Source organism: Gossypium hirsutum, chromosome D11 (genome assembly GCF_007990345.1).
Source record: "Gossypium hirsutum isolate 1008001.06 chromosome D11, Gossypium_hirsutum_v2.1, whole genome shotgun sequence".
NCBI classification, from domain to species: Eukaryota; Viridiplantae; Streptophyta; class Magnoliopsida; order Malvales; family Malvaceae; genus Gossypium; species Gossypium hirsutum.
Genome location: NC_053447.1, coordinates 41002066 through 41023597, shown reverse-complemented (window position 1 = coordinate 41023597; position 21532 = coordinate 41002066). Strand labels below are relative to the sequence as shown.

At 34.6% G+C, this 21532-nt stretch overlaps 1 protein-coding gene and 1 long non-coding RNA gene across 2 annotated transcripts; both read right to left on the bottom strand.

The window, feature by feature from the left end:
- Window positions 1-1331: 1331 nt before the first annotated feature.
- LOC121223177 (uncharacterized) lies at window positions 1332-2397 on the bottom strand. The gene is made up of 2 exons (XR_005920564.1): window positions 1911-2397; window positions 1332-1639 (listed from the first exon to the last, which is right to left on the bottom strand). It is a non-coding gene; the product is annotated as an uncharacterized lncRNA (long non-coding RNA).
- A 6928-nt stretch (window positions 2398-9325) lies between these two features.
- Window positions 9326-13906, bottom strand: LOC107922592 (probable ATP synthase 24 kDa subunit, mitochondrial). Its single transcript, XM_016852696.2, has 7 exons — window positions 13742-13906; window positions 12735-12831; window positions 12285-12429; window positions 11172-11282; window positions 10663-10809; window positions 10146-10268; window positions 9326-9644 (listed from the first exon to the last, which is right to left on the bottom strand). Exons 1-7 carry the CDS (start codon window positions 13778-13780, stop codon window positions 9581-9583), a joined length of 726 nt encoding a protein of 241 aa, XP_016708185.1. The 5' UTR covers window positions 13781-13906; the 3' UTR covers window positions 9326-9580.
- Between the last annotated feature and the right edge of the window lie 7626 nt (window positions 13907-21532).

Below are 21532 nucleotides of genomic sequence, written 5' to 3'. Positions count from 1 at the left end.
GGTCGGTAAGCTTTACTTAGACCCTTATATGTGTGATCTATCTGTCTAATTTCTATACCGAACATGACTTATAATATCTGAATGTATGTACTATTAATTGTGTAATCGCATGACATATTTTGTATGTTGTATTGCATCGGGGTGAGTTGATGATATTTGGAGGAAGTGTCTAAAAGGTTATTAAGCCTATTATCTGGCAGCTCAGCTGTAACCTTTTGATTATGTGTCGCATTTCGGTACAGCATGGTGTGTAGGGATGGTGGGTTGATTTAATCCCCACATGGTGTGTAGGGTTGGACGGAGATGGTGTGTAGAGGCTAGTGGGTAGAATTCTGATTTACTGTATCTGCATTCTGTATCTGATATAGGCCAAGGGCCTAATGTATTTCTGAAAGTGTATCTGAATGGGCTCAGGCCCAAACTGATTATGTGATGGGCATAGGGCCCAGACTGTATCTAACTGAATTCTGTTGATTATCTGTATGCATGTTTTCTGTGGGGATTACACACTGACTTTGCGAAAACTCACCCTTTCTCTGTTTAATCTGTACAGGTAATCCCCAGACTTGACGGGTCGGTGCAGCGGAGGACTCGACAGTGGCCACACGTAAATTTTAGATTGTTTTCCGTTAATGCCTAGAATTTATTACTTATTTGGGGTTTTCTATGTATCTTCTAGACTATGGACTGGTTGGCTTTAAATTTGGGACTTTATACTATTTTTTTATGGATTTTTTTTTAAAACTGCAACTCCACAAAACACAGTTTTGTTTCTAAAAACTAAGGTTTTTCATAAATAGAAACTATTTTCCCTAAATTAATTGGTTACAAAAGCTTCCGCTAAGAGACAAGTTTTAAAGCAAATCAACTAGTTTTTTTTTCGAATTAAATAAAAGCTAACTTACTCTAACGGTTTTTAAACTCGACAATCTTGTCTTCAAATCCCTTTCCATGTGACATCACCAGATTCGGCCATAACATTTAGGCTGGGTTTGGGGTGTTACAATTTCGGTCACTCTCGTTAATGATAAATGGAAATCTAAAATGGTAAATGGAAATCTGTAACCCACCTCTCTCCTTCACCTTCTTGCTTGGTGCCTCCATTGCCACCCCTTCCATCTCCCTTTAAGTGGAGATGAAGCTCACGAAGAAATCCAAAAAGGTTCTACTTTGTCTTCTTCTCTTCTTTTATTTTCTTTATTCTTTAAAGGTGAATATTATTTCCATCATTTTATTGATTGTAGTTTTGTGCTTCAATTTGATTGGATAATGAAAAAGAAAGCATATATTTCATCTTAATTTGCTCGTATTCTTCACAAGGCAAATGGTCATTGATAACAAGCATAGAACTATTTATTATTTTTATCAGGGATTTAAATAGCGGTCGGGTAGCGGAATGGCGGTCGCTATATAGCGGTAGCAGCGCCATCTGAAATTTTTATTGCCGAAAATAGCAGTGTGAAGCAAAATCACACCAATAGTGGTGGATCACGGTCGCAATTTTATGGGTAACAGCCAATTGTGACAATAACGGGTCATTGTTCCCGTTATTGTTTCTTTACAGTAAAATTAAAAAAAATTCAACTCTTTTAAAAAAATCAACAGAAATATAATAAGACAAAGGGAATATATTCTTCACCTGCAAAATCAGATAATTTTCAATAAAAAATGCAGTCCAAAATCAACAGAAAAAAATAATCCAAAAGTAATAGAAAAATATGAATCAATTATCGACTTATCGGTACAATAAATTTGTTCAAAAAAAAGAAAAAACAGTTCAAACTCTAAACTTTCGCTCTTATATTTCATTGTCCAAACTTCAAACCAAACAAAATCACAACACAATCACAAAAATCTCTAAACAAAATCTCACTTGCACTTTCAGAAATTTATATTTTTCAAGTAAGTACCTGAATTTTCTTGCCTTGATTCTTTCTTCATGTTTTTGTTGTAACATGCAAATATTGATGAGAAATTTTTGACAAAATATTTGCAAATCATCTTTATGTTTTTGGGTATTTTGGTAGGAACCAATGGTAGCTTAGGCAAAGTTTAAAAAAATTGAAAAAAAATGGAGAAAGAAGGAATGGATCTTGCAAAGAAAAGCAAAGGAAAACTAAACCCTGTTTTTTTTCCTCTTTTGTTTTTGGCTCTCTGCGTCACGATAGAAAAAGAGAAAGGGGGTTGGGGAGCGTCACGATAGAAAAAGAGAAAGGGGATTGGGGATTGGGGGGATTTGGGGAACTTTTTGTTTTAATTTTTATTTTTTGGGTTTTGGGTGATTGGGTAACAATGGGTTATGGTGGATTGTTATTTTATTAAATAAATTGATTCTTATCTTGATTCTTTCTTCTTTTTGTTGTAACATGCAAAGATTGATGAGAAATTTTTGACAAAATATTTGCAAATCATCTTTATGTTTTTGGGTATTTTGGCAGGAACCAATGGTAGCTTAGGAAAAGTTTAAAGAAATTGGGAAAAAAATGGAGAAAAAAGGAATGGATCTTGCAAAGAAAAGCAAAGAAAACCTAAACCCTATTTTTTTTCCTATTTTATTTTTGGCTCTCTGCCTCACGATAGAAAAGGAGAAAGGGGGTTGGGGATTGAGGGGATTTGGGGAACTTTTTGTTTTAATTTTTATTTTTTGGGTTTTGGGTGATTGGGTAATAATGGGTTATGGTGGGTTGTTGTTTTTTTTAAATAATTTATGGATTACGTAATAAATTTAAATTTTTAATGTTAGTGATGTTTTTTTTTGTATTATGTTTTTGATAATATAGATAACGAATTGCTTATATTTCTAAATATAGTTTTATGTTTCTTGTATATAAATAAAAATAAAGCATGCCACCACGTGAAGAGTTCCCGACTAAAGGACTGAAGGGTGCATTAAGTAATGATATAGGTTGGTACTTTAGAACTCCAGTACCAAATACGAAAGGAAATGTCGTATGTAAACTTTTTGGTAAAGTTGTGAAAGGAGGAATAACATGATTTAAAGAGCACATTGCTCATAAAACCAGCAATGTTGCACCATGCCCTAATGTTACTAGTATGTGATACTTTATTATTATTTTTAAATGTTATTGTAAATTTATCAATAAAAATTATATATAATTGATAATAATATAAAGTGTGAATTTATTTTATTTTATTAACAGTTGTCATTAGAGAAAGTATGATGAATATACTGAAAGAATACAACACAAAGAAAATAGACAAAAAGAGGATAACAGATGATTTCTTATCCCAATTAAGAGGAGAGAAGGATGAACACGAGGAATTCATTGATGAGGTTTCTGCTATAAGGCAAACAACTCGAGAAAGTATCCAATCACAACACGAGTCGCATAGAAGGGAAGAATTCAGACAAAGTACTAGTGGTTGGAGTAACATTTATGAAGAAGGGCGATCTTCTCATGGATCAACTAGAGAATATCATGGAGAAAGAACAAGTAAATCCATCCCAAGTGAGTCTGAGTTTACCTTAAGGGAAGCGATACCTGAATTGGCTAAAAGCAAAAGCTAAAAGCAACCAAAGATCAATGGCTCTTTTTTAAAGACTTTACGAAGGAAGATAGGTGAAGTGGTATCTAAATTTTTAATATATGAACAACTTTCTTTTCAATTAGCAAGCCCTCCATGATTGTATAACTTAATTCAAGTGTCAATAGAACTTGGACAATATGTAAAGCTCCCAACACCTTATGAGATTTCAGATGTGTATTTGGAGTCAGGGTGTCAATGAGTTCGTGATTGGGTAAATGGACTAAAGACTCATTGGAAAGAATTGGGTGCAACTCTAATGTGTGGTGGTTAGACCAACAATTTGAATCAAATGCACATCATTAATTTCTTTGTTTATTGCAATAAAGGAACCATTTTTTGACAATCTATGGATGTCTCAAGTGTTCGTAGTAGAGATGCTGAATTCTACTATAGCTTGTTAGATTCAGTTGTAGAAGAAATTGGAAAAAGTTACATTGTCCAAATAGTGACTGATAATGAGGTAGTAATGAAAGTCACTAGAAAAAATTAATGTTGAAAAGGAAGAATCTATATTGGACCTCATGTGCAGCTCACTGTTTAGATTTATGCCTTGAAGATAATGGGAAAAAGTCCAGTGCAGCAAAAGTGTTAGATGAGGCTAAGAAAGTGACTTGTTTTATATACAATCACATTTGGACTGTTGATTTTATGAAGAATTATACACAAGGGAAGCAAATACTTCGACCCGCTCTTACTTGATTTGCAACTCTTTTCATTCAACTTGAAGAGATAAAAGACAAAAGCAAGGTCTAAGAGAAATGTTTAATTTAAAGGTCAATTTTTTTATAATTAGTTAATATAATTACTTAAATATAACAACCTTTAATGATTTTATTAGTTCCAAATAATTTAAATTATATTATTTTAAATTTTTTCTTATGAATATATAGGAATTTAAAGAATCAAAATGGGGACTTATGAAGCCAAAAAAAATGTTTTGGGAAAAGATTTTTGGAAAAAAGCTAATAGCCTCATAAAAGTTTACGAGCCCTTAGTAAAAGAATTGAGACTTACGAATGGTGATGAAAAACCAACAATGGGCTTTATTTATGAGGCTATTGATAGAGCTAAACAAGCAATTCAACAAGATTGTCGATATTTCACTGAGTACGAAAAGATTATTGACAATAGATGGAATTTTATGCATTCTGACTTACATTCAGCTGGTAAGATAAAATGTTTCATATAATTCAGAACTATTTTTATATTTTATTATTTTAAGCTTTAGATTATTATTTGATGATATTCTTATAAATTATGCTTAAGTTATTTTCTCAATCCTCAATTTCGATTTGGGGTGAAGCATTTTGAGAATGTAGTAATAGAAACATTAGAAGGTACAAGATCAGTAATTGAAAGATTAGAACCTTCTCTTGATACTCAATTCAGAATGGTTAATTAGGTTAGATTCAAGTATTATTATTTGTAACTTAGTTACATAATTTGAAATGGAATTATTTTTTTCATTTTTACTCTATCTTTTATTTATACAGTTGCTACTATTTAGAGATAAACATGAGATATTCAGTACTCCACAAGCACAAAGAGCTTAGAAGCAAATGAATCCAGATAAATAAATAATTAAATTATTTAATATAATTTATATTATTTAATTATATTGTACATTTTGAAGTTATTTTAAAATTTAAATAATATTATGCAGCTGGGTGGTGGATAATATACGATGCATGTGTTCTTGAGTTATAAAGATTAACAATTAAAGTGCTTAGTCAAACAACTTCTACATCAAATTACAAACGAAATTGGAGTACATTTAGTTATATTCACACTAAGGCAAGAAATAGGTTCAAATATAAAAAACTTGAGAAACTAGTGTTTACCTACTATAATATGAGGCTTCAGATAAGGCATCAAAAAAGAATGAGTATTGATGATATAAATGCTAGTTTTAATCCTATCAGCCTTGATCATATCTTTGAATATGCTGATCCACTATTAGAATGGCTTCAAGAGAAAGAGAATCCATTGTTAGATGGTGAAACTGTTGGTGTGTTGCCTATGGATACCTCTGATGATGAAATGAATGTTGATCAATCTCAATAAAAAAATGTCTCATTCAAGTTCTAGTGCAATGCCAAGCCAGAGTGGTAATGGACCCGATGGTGGTGGTTTAAGTCCAATTGATGACGATGATGGACATAGTGGTGTTAGAGGTGAAATTAGGTCTTCTAGTTGATACGGAGGAGAATATAGGGTTGGTACCACTAATGGACATTTCTGTGATAGATCAGAATTTGATGGAAATATATTTCCTGAAGCTAAGAGAGATAGAAATGAACCTAGAGCTCCATGAAAAGAAAAAAGGCAAGAAGCATACTTCTATAGGCTCTTCATCTAATAGGAGATCGAGTTCTAGTAACCTTTGGTATAGTGATTCATCTACTAGCACTCAAGGTTCTTATCCACCGGAACAACCTTTATATTGTCAACCTTCACATGGTTATCCACAACCATATGGTTATTATCCACTATTTCTTAATTATGGTGTGCTATATCGGCCTCAAATGCATCCTCCACCACCAATGTATCACCCACCTCCACCTCTCATGTAACCTCCTCCTCAAATATATCATCCATATCAATTATATGAAAACCAAGGTGAAAATGTTACTTTTTTTGGATACATTTTTGGACAAAGACCACGAGAATCAAGTCAAGAACACTCTCAAAATGAAGGTGAAGGATCTGAACCTTCTTGTCATTCCACTAATTTGTGAAAACTAAATTGCACCACTACCACTATTTTTAAGGTATGTTTTTTTTTAAAAAAAACTTTTGTTATGTTTTAAATTTTAATGATATTAAAACATTTAAAATACATCTATAGATAAATGAATGGAGTATATGTTATGAAAAGATAATTAAGAATTGAAGCATGTTAAACTATATATTAAAGTAGAATGAGAGTGAGAATAAGTGGTAGGAAATAGGAATAATTAATGAGAATACATACATTTATCTATTCCCTTTTTCCTTTTGCAGCATATAATGCTTTGATATACTTCACCATTTTCAAAGCTGTCAATAAATATTGAACACCTCTCTCATGTTTGAATTTTTAATTATTTTATCTATAAAAACTTTCAAACTTATTAAATATGATGAATGTTTAATATTTCCTATTTTTTTACTTTGTTATTAGCTAATATAACATTCTTAGAAAAATCGTAAATAAATATAAAAATAATCAATGATTGTAAAAATTGTGTTCTCATATTAATAAAAGTTCATAAGTGTTAGAAAACACTCTAAAAATCATTAAAAGTGACTTTTTATAATATAATTATAATTATCATGTTTTATAATAAGTTGTGTGAATTTAAAAAAAATTCACGACCGCAATACTCGCAGTGATCGCAATAGCATCCATTATGTCCGCAACCGTGATAAATACAATGCGATCGAAAATGCAGCCGTAGCCACAATTTAAATCCCTGGTTTTTATAAATGCGAACTCAACAACCCCTAGCCCTGTATATTCATTTTGGCTATTATAAGTGACATATTTCCTTTCAAATTCATCTCTAGATATTATAATTCACTTGGTTTCTTATTCTTATTCTCAGAAACATGGTGCTTCCAATGTGTCTTCAGGTTTCAGTCCCCAAGCTGAGGTTCGATTTTTGCAAACCTATTCAACGACACTGCTTTGGATGAAATGTTTGTAAGTTTGGGGTTTTTCGAAACAGTGGACGACGAACCAGACGAAGTCGTGTGTGGGGAAAGATGGAGAGGGTGGCAATGGCACCAAGCAGGCAGGTGAAAGAGAGAGATGGGTTTTAGATTTTTGTTTACCAAATCATTCTAATTTAACGGAAATGACCAAAATAATCGAAATATGTAACATGAATACTTTAAATCGCAAAATTTCTATTTTGATGCCTAAAATGAAAATGTTTTATAATTAAATGATCATCTATATAATTTATCCTAAATTTTTATAATTTATTTTATATAAAAAAATGCATGCACACAAGTAGTTTACTTATTGTTCTTCAATATCTTATTTCTCAATTATTATGTTTTAATTTCCTTATCATATTATATGGATAATATATTAATTAAATAAATTTTAATGCGAAATTATTTAATATAATTTTTATTAATAAATACACAGGATAAGAAATTAGTAGATATTATATTGAAATCTAACTAATTTATTTTACAATTCTATTCTTACAATTTATATAATAAATAAAATTCAAATTCATGCAAATCATTGATGTAAACTTCTACGCAATCTTTGTGTTTTATCGTCATAACTTAGCAAAAATCACTGGGGAATATGAAGGCATTTTTATGTGTACAACTCTACTGCACCTAAATTATTTAATTTTATTAAATTCACGATTTAATCTTTGAATTATACATTTTTTTACGCTTTAACTATCATTTTATTTTAGTTTATAAAATATAATCAATAATAACCAATAATAATGCGACACATGTGAGATGATATCATCCACTTTAGTATCTTTTTAGAACAAATTAGGTTAAAATGATAGTTTAAGTACCATTATAGACTAAATAAAATTTTAGGTACTCAAGTAAAAACATATCTAGTTCAATTTTTTATGTATCCTTTTTTTTCCATTTGGATTTCCACTATGAGCTCCTTAGTGTGAGGTTATGGTGAGATCAAAAGTCTTTTAACATGCTCCATGTTAATTTTAGTAGTTACCTAGAATGTTTTCATATTTTATGTAATTCCTAAGTGTTTTATATACTACGAATTACATAATTTTTAGAGGATTCTCATGTTTTAAAAAAAATCGTGTTTTAAGTAATTATTTTCGTTACATATTATTTAATTTCTTGAAAACATTTCATGTTTTAAGCAACTCTTTCATTCATGTATTACAAATCTTTCTTAGAATTTTTTCATATTTTAAACGATTCTGTCATGTATTTTGAATTACTTAATTCCTTATAATTCTTTCATATTTTAAGAAACTTATTTCATATATTACGAATTGCTTAATTTCTTAAAATCATTTAATGTTTTACGAATTTATTTTCTAAAAAACCCTTTCCTTTCATGTTTTAAGTAACTATTTCGGATTTTAAAAATTGTTCCTGTATTACAAATGAGTTAATTTCCTAAGATTCTTTAATGTTTTAAAGTACTCTTCAATTTCTTTAATGTTTTCAAGTATTCTTCCAATTTGTAAGTGACTAATTCATGTACAACCAATTAATTATTTTTTAAAAAAAATAGGTTAACCCTTTAAACAGCTTATTTTAAATTGTAAATTGTTTTTTTAACGGTTCAAATCAGCGGTTCATATTTTTCCAACCACATGAGAAGCTTATTTTAGTGAGCTCTTTCTGGAATCCCCCGACCTCCTGCCCGATCAATCGAACAAAGCCACCCTTCTACATCCTTTAAGATCACATATTACGCTGCCTAATAAGCACCACCGGGCTTTACGCATGCAATGCATGGAGAGCACTGAATAAATAGATTATTGCACTAGACAACGTTCGAGGAGTCTTTCGACTTTTAGTTTGTTTTCTAATAAGTAAATTGTGTTACCTGGTATGAGGTCAGTTTGAAACTTATTAACCTTGAAATTAGATTAGTCCAGTAAATATGTTGATGCAACTAACTTTCGGAGTACTGTACCCTACGATCGACTTCACAAATCCTGCCCCTAGGTGGGGTTTAATTTTACAGTGCACGGCTGCAACAGGGCGGCTGGCAGCATTCAGATTGAAAGTAAACAGTTCAAGCAAAAATCTGACCCTTTACAGCGATTAAAACCCAAATTTCATTCATAATATCAGCTCAATGAAATGGGAACTCTATAGCAAGTGCATGAACAAAAAAGATTCCCACTACTAATCCTGCTTGAATTATAACTCATGCAAGATGAGATAATATTTTTGCATTTTCAACTGACCAGTTGCTTTTCTTTTTTTTTTATTATAGCAAAAAATGACAAAGGAAGTCCCCAATTCAGAAAGTTGACCTCCAAAGTCACTGGAAAACCGAAAGTGAATTAGAGAATTATAGGAAGTTTCGTATGTCCAATGACTTCACATCAGGCATTGCCTCATCCTTGAATTCCTCCCTGAACATAAAAAGTTATTATAAGGGGAAAATAAAGCATTTCATCAATTATGCCATACATTGCATACAATGATACAAACAAATCATTCATCCATTTGGCAGCAAATACCAGACAGTGGTTTGGTTGACTAAACTGTGTTAGATGTATGATTCAGAAAAAAATAATAAGTACATTTTTTTAATTTCTTTTTTTTATGTTACAGAAACTATCATGCTTCTTCCATACGTAACAGTAAATTGTAAATGTCTCCTAGCTGCATGCGTATCTCTCAAATTAACCTAAACAGAGAAGATAGCTTGAAAGGTTTACAAGAGTATTATGAGTAATTTGGACCCATGTCTATGTGCAAGTGTAGACAAGAAAAAAAGCAATTACTTTCCTAGCAGCTAACCCATTCCATCCAACCGCATAATTAATGAAGTCCCAGGGCCACTACATAAGAAATGTAGTGTGAAAAAAGAGAGAAATTCATCATTGTAAAACAAAAGATCTTTAACGTACCGCTTCTTTTGTGTTTCCATTGCTTCAAAAGCATCCTTCTTCAGCTCCTCCAATTGTGCGTTGGCAATTTTTAGTTCTAACTGTTCTTCATACTTGGGCAGATCTTCCTTCCGGATTCCAAGCCTGTTAAGACACGCAATCAGACATAAAAGACAAACAAAACTCTACATTCCTTTAGGGAAAGAAGCAAAAGCATAAATGTAAAATTTCTCAGAAGCTCAGAATAAACTATCAAAACATAACTCTCCACTTTGCTTAAGGGCCAAAAGCAATTTTAAAGCTCTACAAAGCTCATAACCACATATTGTAACCAGCCATTCTGTGAAATTGGACTAGAATGTAAAATCATGCATTAAAAAAATGGATCAAGAATTCATAATTGTACAGAATGAGCCCATTGTTGGAAATTCATAAAGAATCCCACTAGTTCTGAGTCCAAAAACATTTGTAAATTCAGAAATCCTAGTCAATGTTTAAAAGAATTAAGGCATAATTAGTTATTGAGACAAACGATTACTTTTTATTGATCTTGTCAAACTCTGCTGTAAGAAGAGCCATTGATTGCTTGTCATTCCTCATAAGAGGCTTCTTGATTTCTTTTTCGACTTTATCCAAAGCATTCATCATCATAGCCTCAGCACCAAGGTCATCAGTGAGTCCTCTCCTGCAGAAGGTAAAAAAATGATATAAAATAAACAATAACTGTTTTAATCATAGAGCAAGCGTAGACACTAGTGCCATTGAAAATAATACTTGGGAGTTCATGAAAAGAAAATATGAAATAGTCAGCATCAGCTGTTACTGACAACATCCGAGCTCAATTCAACTCTATAAGGGAAATCCCTTGCAAAACAGGACTCAAGTAATTTAACCTTAAGTGAAAGCTATACTTATTCTTCGCATAATCACATAAACATGCTACCATAGCGAAAAAAGGAACAAAATTAACTATGAATTATGGTATTCATCACAACATTAAGGATTTAAAAACAATATACAACTAACTCAAAGTAGGGAGTAGCATACTTGATCCTTATATCCTTCAGGGTCAATAAATATGTTCGAGCATCTGGAACGTCCTGAGCTCGTATTTGGATGGTGTACTGGATGCGCTGAGATTCTGAAAACAAGTCAGCCCTGCATGAGGGGCAGATTTAGAGGCAAACGCATTATAAACCAGTTAATGCATGCACATTTAGAGACAAACACTATTTCATCCTTTTTAAAGAGGCAAGATCACAAACGGCAAGGAATCAGAATAATAGAACAAATGTAGTAGGGTAACGCCAATTGGCCACATATTTAAAAATTAATCTCTCTTGTACTATTGTTTCAACTTATGGAGTTATGTAGTGAAATCTTATTATAACTTGAAGAACTTAAGAAGGTTAAAAGGATTCTTTTCAACAACCAATTTCAATAAGAGTGCAAATTAACCAAGCAGGGAATTAGCTACTCCATTGAAAAACAATCTTAAACCAATTTGGCATGCTCATTTAACAGCAAAATTTGAACCCCATTAAGATTAGCTCAATAAGTTCTCAAAGCAATTAACTAAATACAGTCTTCTTGTACAATCTTCTTATTGGCATAAAATCTAACACTCTAAAAAGAACAAACCACTGGTGAAGGTACAATTCCCCAAAAGTAAATAAAAAGTATGGCAGGCAGTGAGAGCTGGAGCAATTACAGAGTTTCAAAAAGGTTATTTTGATGTTATTTCTAAAACCAATATACACAATTAAATTTAACAACAGCATTTGGTTTAATCCCTTACTCTTAGAGTATATTTAAGTAGTTTGTTCTCGCATTTTCCTCATTACTGGCACTTTTATGAGAATACACTTCAGGTGGTTCATGTTGGGTTTTTTTTTTCTTTTTTTTTGGAGCAGGAGAGGGTTTTGGCAAATATTGAGCACACTTTGTAGGGCATTGATGAAGCACTACTGTAGCCTAAACATTCAGGGCAGGATCAAAGAACCATGCATGATCCCTGTTTCTACTTTCTACCTTATTGTCTTGCCAAAATTCTACCAAGTACAAACATACAATTTAATATACATGAGATAAAAACAGAGGTGCAAATGTTCAGAGGAGTGGAAGAACAAGTCAGCAACGACAAAGGAAAAAAAACCTTACTTCTGCCTAACTGTCTTCATAACTTTTGCATACTGAGAAACAGCAGCAGGGTCATCTGGGTCAATGGTGATCTTCTCCTTCCTAAATATTCCCAATGCCGTCTCATATTTTGCCTTAACCTCCAAAAAGATATTTTTCAATATCTCTTTTTTATTAAAGCCAAAGAAATTCGTCAGAAAGTTATCAATTAACAACAGATAACAGAAGCATCAAAAGACTTCACCCCATTAACCCATCTTATTTACCATATGCATCAAAAACATCAGATCCTCTAGCATTAAGAACATCAAATCATAGCCATAGATATGCACCAAGCATACAAATCTATAGTCCACATAAACACAAGTAATAATGAAATTGCTACTATTAGCATAATATGGGTTAGAAGTGTATAGGTCAAAAATCCAAATTAAGGTCGAAAGCAATGCAAGCATCTAGATGTTCACTCACCATCTCCCTTATTAGCAAGGGGAGCAGCAGCCTCTTTGGCATAAAAACGAACAGGAATGGTATTCTCCTTTTGTAGAATAGATTGACTACCACAAAGCTGTACAAAGAACAATGAGATTATTTAAAAGGGAAAAAAAAGACATCAGAGGATATACTGAATTTAATAACATCAAAGAAAATAAATAATTAAATATCGGATCCTATAATAACTTTTTTAGCCATTGTGGCTGTTATCTTGCTTAATATTTGTCACTACATCTAAGCCACTTTTCCGAAAAGAAAAAAAGAAAAACAAAAGAAAGAAAATCATTTCAACATTTTTTCGTGAAAGAGTAGGGTAATGTTTGGGAACTTGGATTCAAAAAATAATGTAAGTTGTAAGATAAAACACATAATCAGAATATTCATGATATTTCTCAAATTCATAAATTAGATGCCTACTTAGAAGCGAATTTGAAATTCCTGTAGACATTTGGCATTAATAGATATTCAATCTCAACTATTTTATTAATAATATATGCATATCACTCTCACAATTTACATAGTAGATGAACAAATAAAAATCCCCAAAATTTTAAGTACTCGAGTAAAGCACTTTGATTGCACCTGTGCTTGCTTTGCCCAAAAAAGAAGAGGCGTAAATGGTTAGGCCTTGGGAGAATTTTGAGGAAAAAACGAATATAAATTCCAGTTTCAAATAAGAATTTCGACAGAAATGATTAAAAAATCCAATTTTTAATTAATAATAAACATTAATCTAAACTTCAAGTTTCTATTTCACTTAACTAATCCTACTACTAAGAATTTTTTTAAAAAAAGAGTAAGATTAGTGAAGTTTGAGCAGATCCACTAAACAAACAAAGCTCGAACAGACTAAAAACAGAAAAACAACATTTTGAATCATAAAGATCGAATGAAAAAATAAAAGGATGGTGTAAAGATAGAATAAATAGAATAGAAAGAAATTAAGGAATCGTAAACGGGGATCTGGAGCACAAAAAAAAAACCTGGCGAGATTTTGAGAGGATACGAGTAGAGAGGGCCATGATCCGATAACTCAATTAAACTTTTTTCTTTGGATTAGGGTTTTTGAATATTTGTTTGATAAAAGGGAATCGCTATATTGTAAGATGCGAGGTTTCTATCGTGCGATGATGCTGGAGTCTATCAGTGATTCGGGAGTTGATGTGCCTTTGATTTTGACCGTTGGATCTATTGATTCATCATCATCCAGTTCTCTGCTTGCCATGTGTCCCTTATATCTCTACGCGGTTTTTTCTCCCTGCTACAGCTCCGAAATATCAGCTACGCTGGCCCGATCCGTTTAACTCACCCAATGTGGATTATTTAAAGTTCGTAAAATTGGATGTCATTGTTAATTGGTTAAACTTTCGCATTACTCCCTACACTATACGTGTGGATTTAGCCTTATATTCTAATTTAGTCCTTTTCAATAATTTTAAAATTTTAGTCTTTACCTAATAATAATTATTAAATTCATTAAGTTTAGTTATGTTATTTTTTAAAAATTTGACTTGACAAACATATAATATCACATATATGTTGTGATGTCATCTTTTTATTTCCACATATTATGCACAAAAAAGCCCGTTATAAATTTAAAGACTATCGTTCGCATCAAGATTAAAATTTTGAAATTCGAAAAAATATAAGAACTAATAAATTACCTAATTGAAGAACATTGACCAAATCTACGATTTTAGGTATGGTATAGGACTAATAACAAAATTTGACCAAACGGATTTAACTACTACAATTTGGTCATGACTAAAATATCTATACTATTATTTAAGCTCCTAATTAAGTTGGTGTTCGAGTCAACTATGCACCAACTCAATTAAGAAAATTATAGAAATATCATTTCATAATTAAAATAAGTTATATTATTCGAGGATACTTAAGTCTTTTTATTTAAAAAATATCAATATGATGGGATTTGAGGGCAATTTACCTAAAAAAGCCGTTTTTTTCAAAATTTACTGAAATGGGCCGATTTTTTGATTATTTACCGGAATGGTCCATTTTTCAGGAAATCGCGTCCACGTCAGCGCGATGTCAGGGAACGCGTCAGGACATCGCGTCCACGTCAGCGCGACTTGCTGACGTGGACGTGATGTCCCCCACGCGTGAACAGTACCCCAACGGTCAAAAATTTGACCGTTGCCCCCCCAACGGTCAAAAAAAACTATAAAACCCCCCACCCCTTTTTTTCACAAACAAATCCTATCTTAATTTCATTCCAAAATCCTCTCAATTTCATTCCAAAATCCTCTTAAACTCTCAATTTCCTTCCAAAATCCTCTCAATTTCATTCCAAAAATCTCTCAAATCCATATTAAATTTCAATTTCCCCTCAATTTCATTTTTTTAAATAATTTCAAATTTTTTTATATTTTTTTAAAATAATTTTAAATTTTTTTATATTTTCATCAATGGCCGGATCATTGATTCGTCTCGATAGGAATCACATATCGGTGGAGCAAATGAAAATGGTAAGTATTGAATTTAAATTTTAAATATTATTTAAGATATTTTTATTTATGTATTTTTAGAAAATTATTAATTTATTATTTGTTATAAAAGTCTGAAGATCGGGTATTGGAATGCACTATCCGGAATATGCATGGTCCTCCATCACCGTTAGTAGAGAACTACCTGCGGGAAGCGGGTTTTTGGCACGTGGCGACGGTAGGCCGGGGATGCAAGTTGGAGCCGAAACTGATCAGTGCGTTGATCGAGAGGTGGAGACCCGAGACACACACATTTCATCTTCCATGTGGTGAGTGCACTATCACTCTAGAAGATGTCCATCTGCAATTGGGATTGCCGATGGACGGGCACCCAGTCACCGAGTCTGCCCAATCTAGCAATTGAGAGGCAGTGTGCTACAAGCTTTTGGGCGCTGTTCCGGATAAAATGGATGGGGGTAAGGTGGAGATGGGCTGGTTACGTGCCACCTTCCCCGATCCGAATGCAAATTCAACCGAAATTGAAAGAATCCGATATGCTTGATCATACATTCTTCAAATAATTGGAGGTTATCTAATGCCCGACACGTCACGGAGCCGTGTACATCTAAGGTGGCTGCTAAAACTCGTTGATTTTAGAGGAGCCGGTGAATTTAGTTGGGGATCTGCCATCTTGGCAACATTATATCGGGAGATGTGCGGGGCGACGCGACCGAGGAGAGCAAACATTGGAGGTTGCCTGTCACTACTGCAATCATGGGCACGGTTTCGCTTTCCATTTCTATGTCCTCGAGTGAACCACCCACATATATTCCCACTCGTAACGAGGTAAATTTTATATTACATTTTGGAATTGTTATGTAGATTTTGTAAGAATAAAAGTATGCTAAAAATTTATTTAATTAGGTGGAACCATCTGGCAAGTTATCGTGGATTACCATCTGAACTTGAAGATATACGGCTTCTATTGGAGCAATGGTCAGAAGCAGAAGTAAGTATTATTGCAAATAGATATTTCCATACATTCGCTAGTGGGACCGGTATATAGTATTTAGTATTATGTATATAACTGATATTTCTATCATGTTCATGTAGTTTCAATGGACACCATACGAGGATCCGGCAATCCGGGCAGTAATCCCGGAAGAGTTATTACAAAATCCGAACGCTTGGCACGCGAAAGTGGTGTTGATCAACTATGCAACCGTGGAGCCCCACCAGACAGACAGAGTCCTACGACAGTTTGGATGTAGACAACCGATTCCTGCGGACCCTGAGGTGTTTGACGATCACCACAAAATCGACCTTCGGCTATTAGGTACGGATTGGCCTAGATACTGGTCAGAGTACACGAAAATGTGGGAAAATCGGCATGAATATCTACCTACTCGGGAAGAAATCATCATTCCGGAGTTAGCGTGCGTTCCAGAATACATGCCATGGTTTAGGATCCATGGGAAGCCGTATTTACTTACACCAGAGGAGAGGCAACGGCAATTACGTCTCGGAAGGGGAAGGCGCGGGCCTCTAAATCCAAGACGAGAAGACTTCGAAGGCAGCCCCTCAACGAGGCCCAGACAGTCACCCGACGCATCATCAGTGGGCATGCAATCACCGGCCCCAACGAGAGCACCGACGCAGTCACCTGACGTAGCAATTCAACAGATGATACCGACGCAATCGCCTTTCCCTATGATGCCAGGTGTGTTTTCTAGCCCTTATATGTACCCTAACTCGTACATGTATCCTTTTCCGAATCCTATGGCAGGTTGGAGCCAAATGCCCGGATCAGCTCCATTTCCTGTTATGCCGAGCGGACCACCGATAACTAGGGCAGCGGCGCAGGAGGGGTCGCAAGGGGGGCGTTGGGGAGCTCTCCTTTTTACCAATTGCCAACAACGCATGGCTTTCAAACACCGTCGCCGTTCATGATGCAAACACCTCCACATACACTATTCTTTGAAGGTGGATCATCGTCCCAAGTTCGATAACCAGACGCCGAACCGGAAGAACAACAATCACCACCGGAGGAAGAACAACCGCCGCCAGAAGCTAGAGGAAGGAGGAATCCAGCGCGTAACCGTCGACCGCCGCCATGTGGAACCGAATCCCTCGGTCATAGACATTGATTATCGTATTAAAATTTATTATTTGATGTAATGAAATAGAAGTTTATTTGATGTAATACGCATGGAAATTTTCCCGAGTTATTTTGATATTATTTGATATAATAAAATAGAAGTTCTATTTGATGTAATAAAAATCGTAATTTATTTCATACCCTAGCCTAATTTAATTAAAAACCCTAACCCTAACCTAATTTAATTAAAAACCCTAACCCTACCCTAATTTAATTAAAACCCTAACCTTAACCTAATTTAATTAAAAACCCTAACCTTAACCTAATTTAATTAAAAACCCTAACACTAAACCTAATTTGATTAAAAACCCTAACCCTACCCTAATTTAATTAAAACCCTAACCTTAACCTAATTTAATTAAAAACCCTAACCCTAACCTAATTTAATTAAAAACTCTAACCCTAACCTAATTTAATTAAAAACCCTAACCCTAACCTAATTTAATTAAAAACCCTAACCCTACCCTAATATAATTAAAACCCTACCCTAATATAATTAAAACCCTAACCTTAACCTAATTTAATTAAAAACCCTAACCCTAACCTAATTTAATTAAAAACCCTAACCGTACCCTAATTTAATTAAAAACCCTAACCCTAACCTAATTTAATTAAAAACACTAACCTAATTTAATTAAAAACCCTAACCCTACCCTAATATAATTAAAACCCTAACCTTAACCTAATTTAATTAAAAACCCTAAACCTAAACCTAATTTAATTAAAAACCCTAACCCTACCTTAATTTAATTAAAACCCTAACCTTAACTTAATTTAATTAAAAACCCTAACCCTAACCTAATTTAATTAAAAACCCTAACCCTAAACCTAATTTAATTAAAAACCCTAACCTTAACCTAATTTAATTAAAAATCCTAACCCTAACCTAATTTAATTAAAAACCCTAACCCTACCCTAATTTAATTAAAACCCTAACCTTAACCTAATTTAATTAAAAACCCTAACCCTAACCTAATTTAATTAAAAACCCTAACCCTAATTTAATTAAAAACCATAACCCTAAACTCTACCCTAATTTAATTAAAAACCCTAACCTAATTTATTTAAAAACCCTAACTTAATTTATTTAAAAACCCTAACCTAATTTATTTAAAAACCATAACATAATTTTACCTAATTTGATAATCTTACTAACCATTAACACACTTTTTTGGGCTTAATAATTTTACATAATTTGATAAATTTACTAACCATTAACAAAAGTTATTGGGCTTAATAATTTTACATAGTTTTACATAATGTTAGATTTGGTAAAATGTTTTGACTGGTACTAACAATTAAGAAATTAAAGTAATTTGATAATTTTACTAACAATTATCACAATTATCAATTAATAATTGAATAAAAATATAATTTTTTCTACAATTACATTCAACTATTGCGATTAAGGCATGATCGACTTGTATGGCCTGAGTTCCTACACCATCCGCACAACTTCTGTTGACTGGTTCACTCACGGATATCCATATTGTTCCGTATTCTAGTGGAGCAAGGTCGACCCTTCAGCTTGCGACGCAATTCTCTATCCGGTAACAGCTTAAAAGGAGCAAGAGATACGGGCGGCCACTTACGTTCATCTGGGACCGGTGGGAAAATGTGTCTCCATACGTTGTACATGTTTTCTAATTTGTACACTTCGTCCACATAACTCAGCGGATCCAGACGGAATTTCTGACAAGCTGCAATAACATGAGCGCATGGATAACGAAGTGCATCAAACTTCCCACAGTCACACGTCCTGTTTCGCAAGTGTACACGATATTGCCCGCCAACAACACCTTGGTGCGGTCTGTCAAACTCCGTCACGCTAAACCATAAATTGTCTCGATCGTGCAACACTGTGTGCATGATGTTTGCCCTCGCCTTCGCCTTGTTAATTTCTTGAACTACCTTACTGCACCATACATGGCCACCCTGCATCTGGCCTGCATAAGTTGCTGCTCGCTTTAGAAATAGCGCCGCCAAACGGAAATATGTCTCTCGCACAACTGATGTTATCGGTAGATGGCGCGTTCCTTTAAGAACAGAATTTATGCATTCTGCCAGGTTCGACGTCATATGGCCATATCGTAGGCCTCCGTCGTATGCTTGTGCCTACTGTTCGAAACGTATGTTACAAAGGTAGTCCGCCCCTTCTTCGTTTTGGGATCGTAAAATTGCCAACATCTCGTGAAAACGATCTTTATTTATTTCATACCCTGGCAATATAAGTTCATAGCGAATATTTTATATCACTTCTACCAATAAAACTAAGGTAAATTGGCAAACGAAATAATACAGTTATAGAGTAAATACCCATGTTGGTCACTTGTCGTCGTTCACTCTTAGATGGATATTGCCTGTAGTAGTTCGAAGCAACGTGTCTTAGGCAATATCTATGGTGTGTGCGCTGCCACAAGCTTCCCTCACAATCAAATGCAGCTAGTATATCGGCGCCCCGGTCTGAAATAATGCAAATATCAGGTTGGGGGCACACATGCCTCCTTAAACTAGAGAGGAAGAAATCCCAGTCATCAGACGACTCCCCCGGTGTTACTGCAAATGCAATTGGAAGAATTCTCCCATCGCCGTCCTGTGCCACTGCAACCAATAGCCGATGAGTATACCTACCGAACATGAAGGTACCGTCAATTTGTACCACCGGCTTGCAGTATGGAAATGCGTCTCGACATTGCTTAAAGGTCCAAAATAGGCGTTTGAACACTTGGCATCCACGTAGCAATCGGTCGTTGTAGTACGCATTTTTCGTTTCAAGGTCTGTGATGACACCTAGGACGTATCTCTCTAGCACCTGACACCACTGCCATATTTCATTATATGAGGCATCCCACCCACTATGCATCTTCTCCAACGCCTTTTGCTTAGCTACCCACGCCTTGCGGTAAGAGGGCGTGTACCCCATTTGGCTACGGATATTGGCAATTATCACTGGCACTGAAGTCTTAGGATCTGCTTTTATCGTGGGCAGTATCAAGCTAGCCAACATAGCTGAATCCATTTTGGGATGATCTTGTGAAACACCTACAGAGGGAGTACATTAAATAATGCAACATGGCAAAATAAAATTATTATTCAGATACATTCGATGCTGTACCTGCAGCACATGTATGTGGACCTTTATACTTTTTTATCTCCCACAACCCTGTCCTTTTCCTTAACGAGGCGACGATTTTCCATGAACATGTGCCGTTTTGCACCGCACACTTCGCCTCAAACTTATCAGATTTTGATTTAACGACGTGGTAATTAACGCTGTTTTTGATGCTATGCTGTTTCAAAGCACCAATAAAACAATCCTTATTGGTAAACTGATTACCAACTTCAGGTTCGCCGAAATCTACCCCTGAACTTGTACGATCGCGCAACCGGTGTGGTAGATCTGGAAACTCTAACGCATCATCTGCTGCCAGATCGACATTATACATGTGGGCTAGAGGTGAGTATGCTCTGAATCGTGGACTTTCTTCATCATCTGAACTCCTTTCACCATCTTCACCTTCTGTTGGAATAGGCTCCGGTTCAGAAAATAATCCCACCTCTGCACCATCTGGCCCGGGCTCTCGAGGTTGATCCACATCGGAGTCATCTTCTAACCCACAATCATCTGCAGCGTACGATGTCCCCTCACCGGTTGATGTCGTAGGTAGTACGTCATCCCTTCTTCTTGGCATTTGATAACGTCCCCAATTGGATGTAGATTGCCATCCACTAGAACTTGATGCAGTTCCCCAGTACGTATTTCCAGCGTCAAACGTCGAGCCACCGACGTACATGTCCCATCCACCGACAGAGTGCCTTGCGGGGGATGTGCATTCAACACTGCTACCGAACATGGGTTGTTTTGTATTTTGTAACCCGCTAACTGAGTGTCGGCCAGGGGTCGTGTATACATCTCAAACACCGGACGGAAGTACATCAGTTGGCGACGTAAATTGTACATATAACTAAATATAAGTTGCTCCACTACCAAGATGAGTCTGCACCATTTCCTCCAAGCTACGAGCACCTTTTATGTCGAACGAGTCATATGTCACCGGATCAACACAAGAACAAAATCGATATGTGATTGACAGAACTTTCATTGGCGTCGTTCTGAAGATTTTACGCCTAATTCTTTTACGAAGTTCTGTCAAATCTATGTTCTGGCT

What these genes read in the sequence shown, in the direction of transcription:
- LOC107922592 (XM_016852696.2), bottom strand. Translation starts at nt 13,780, where the DNA reads ATGGCCCTCTCTACTCGTATCCTCTCAAAATCTCGCCAG. An exon ending in TCCTCTCAAAATCTCGCCAG is followed by an intron (nt 12,832 to 13,741) that starts GTTTTTTTTTTG and finishes TTCTTTGTACAG; the next exon opens with CTTTGTGGTAGTCAATCTAT. An exon ending in TTTGACAAGATCAATAAAAA is followed by an intron (nt 10,269 to 10,662) that starts GTAATCGTTTGT and finishes GTGTCTTAACAG; the next exon opens with GCTTGGAATCCGGAAGGAAG.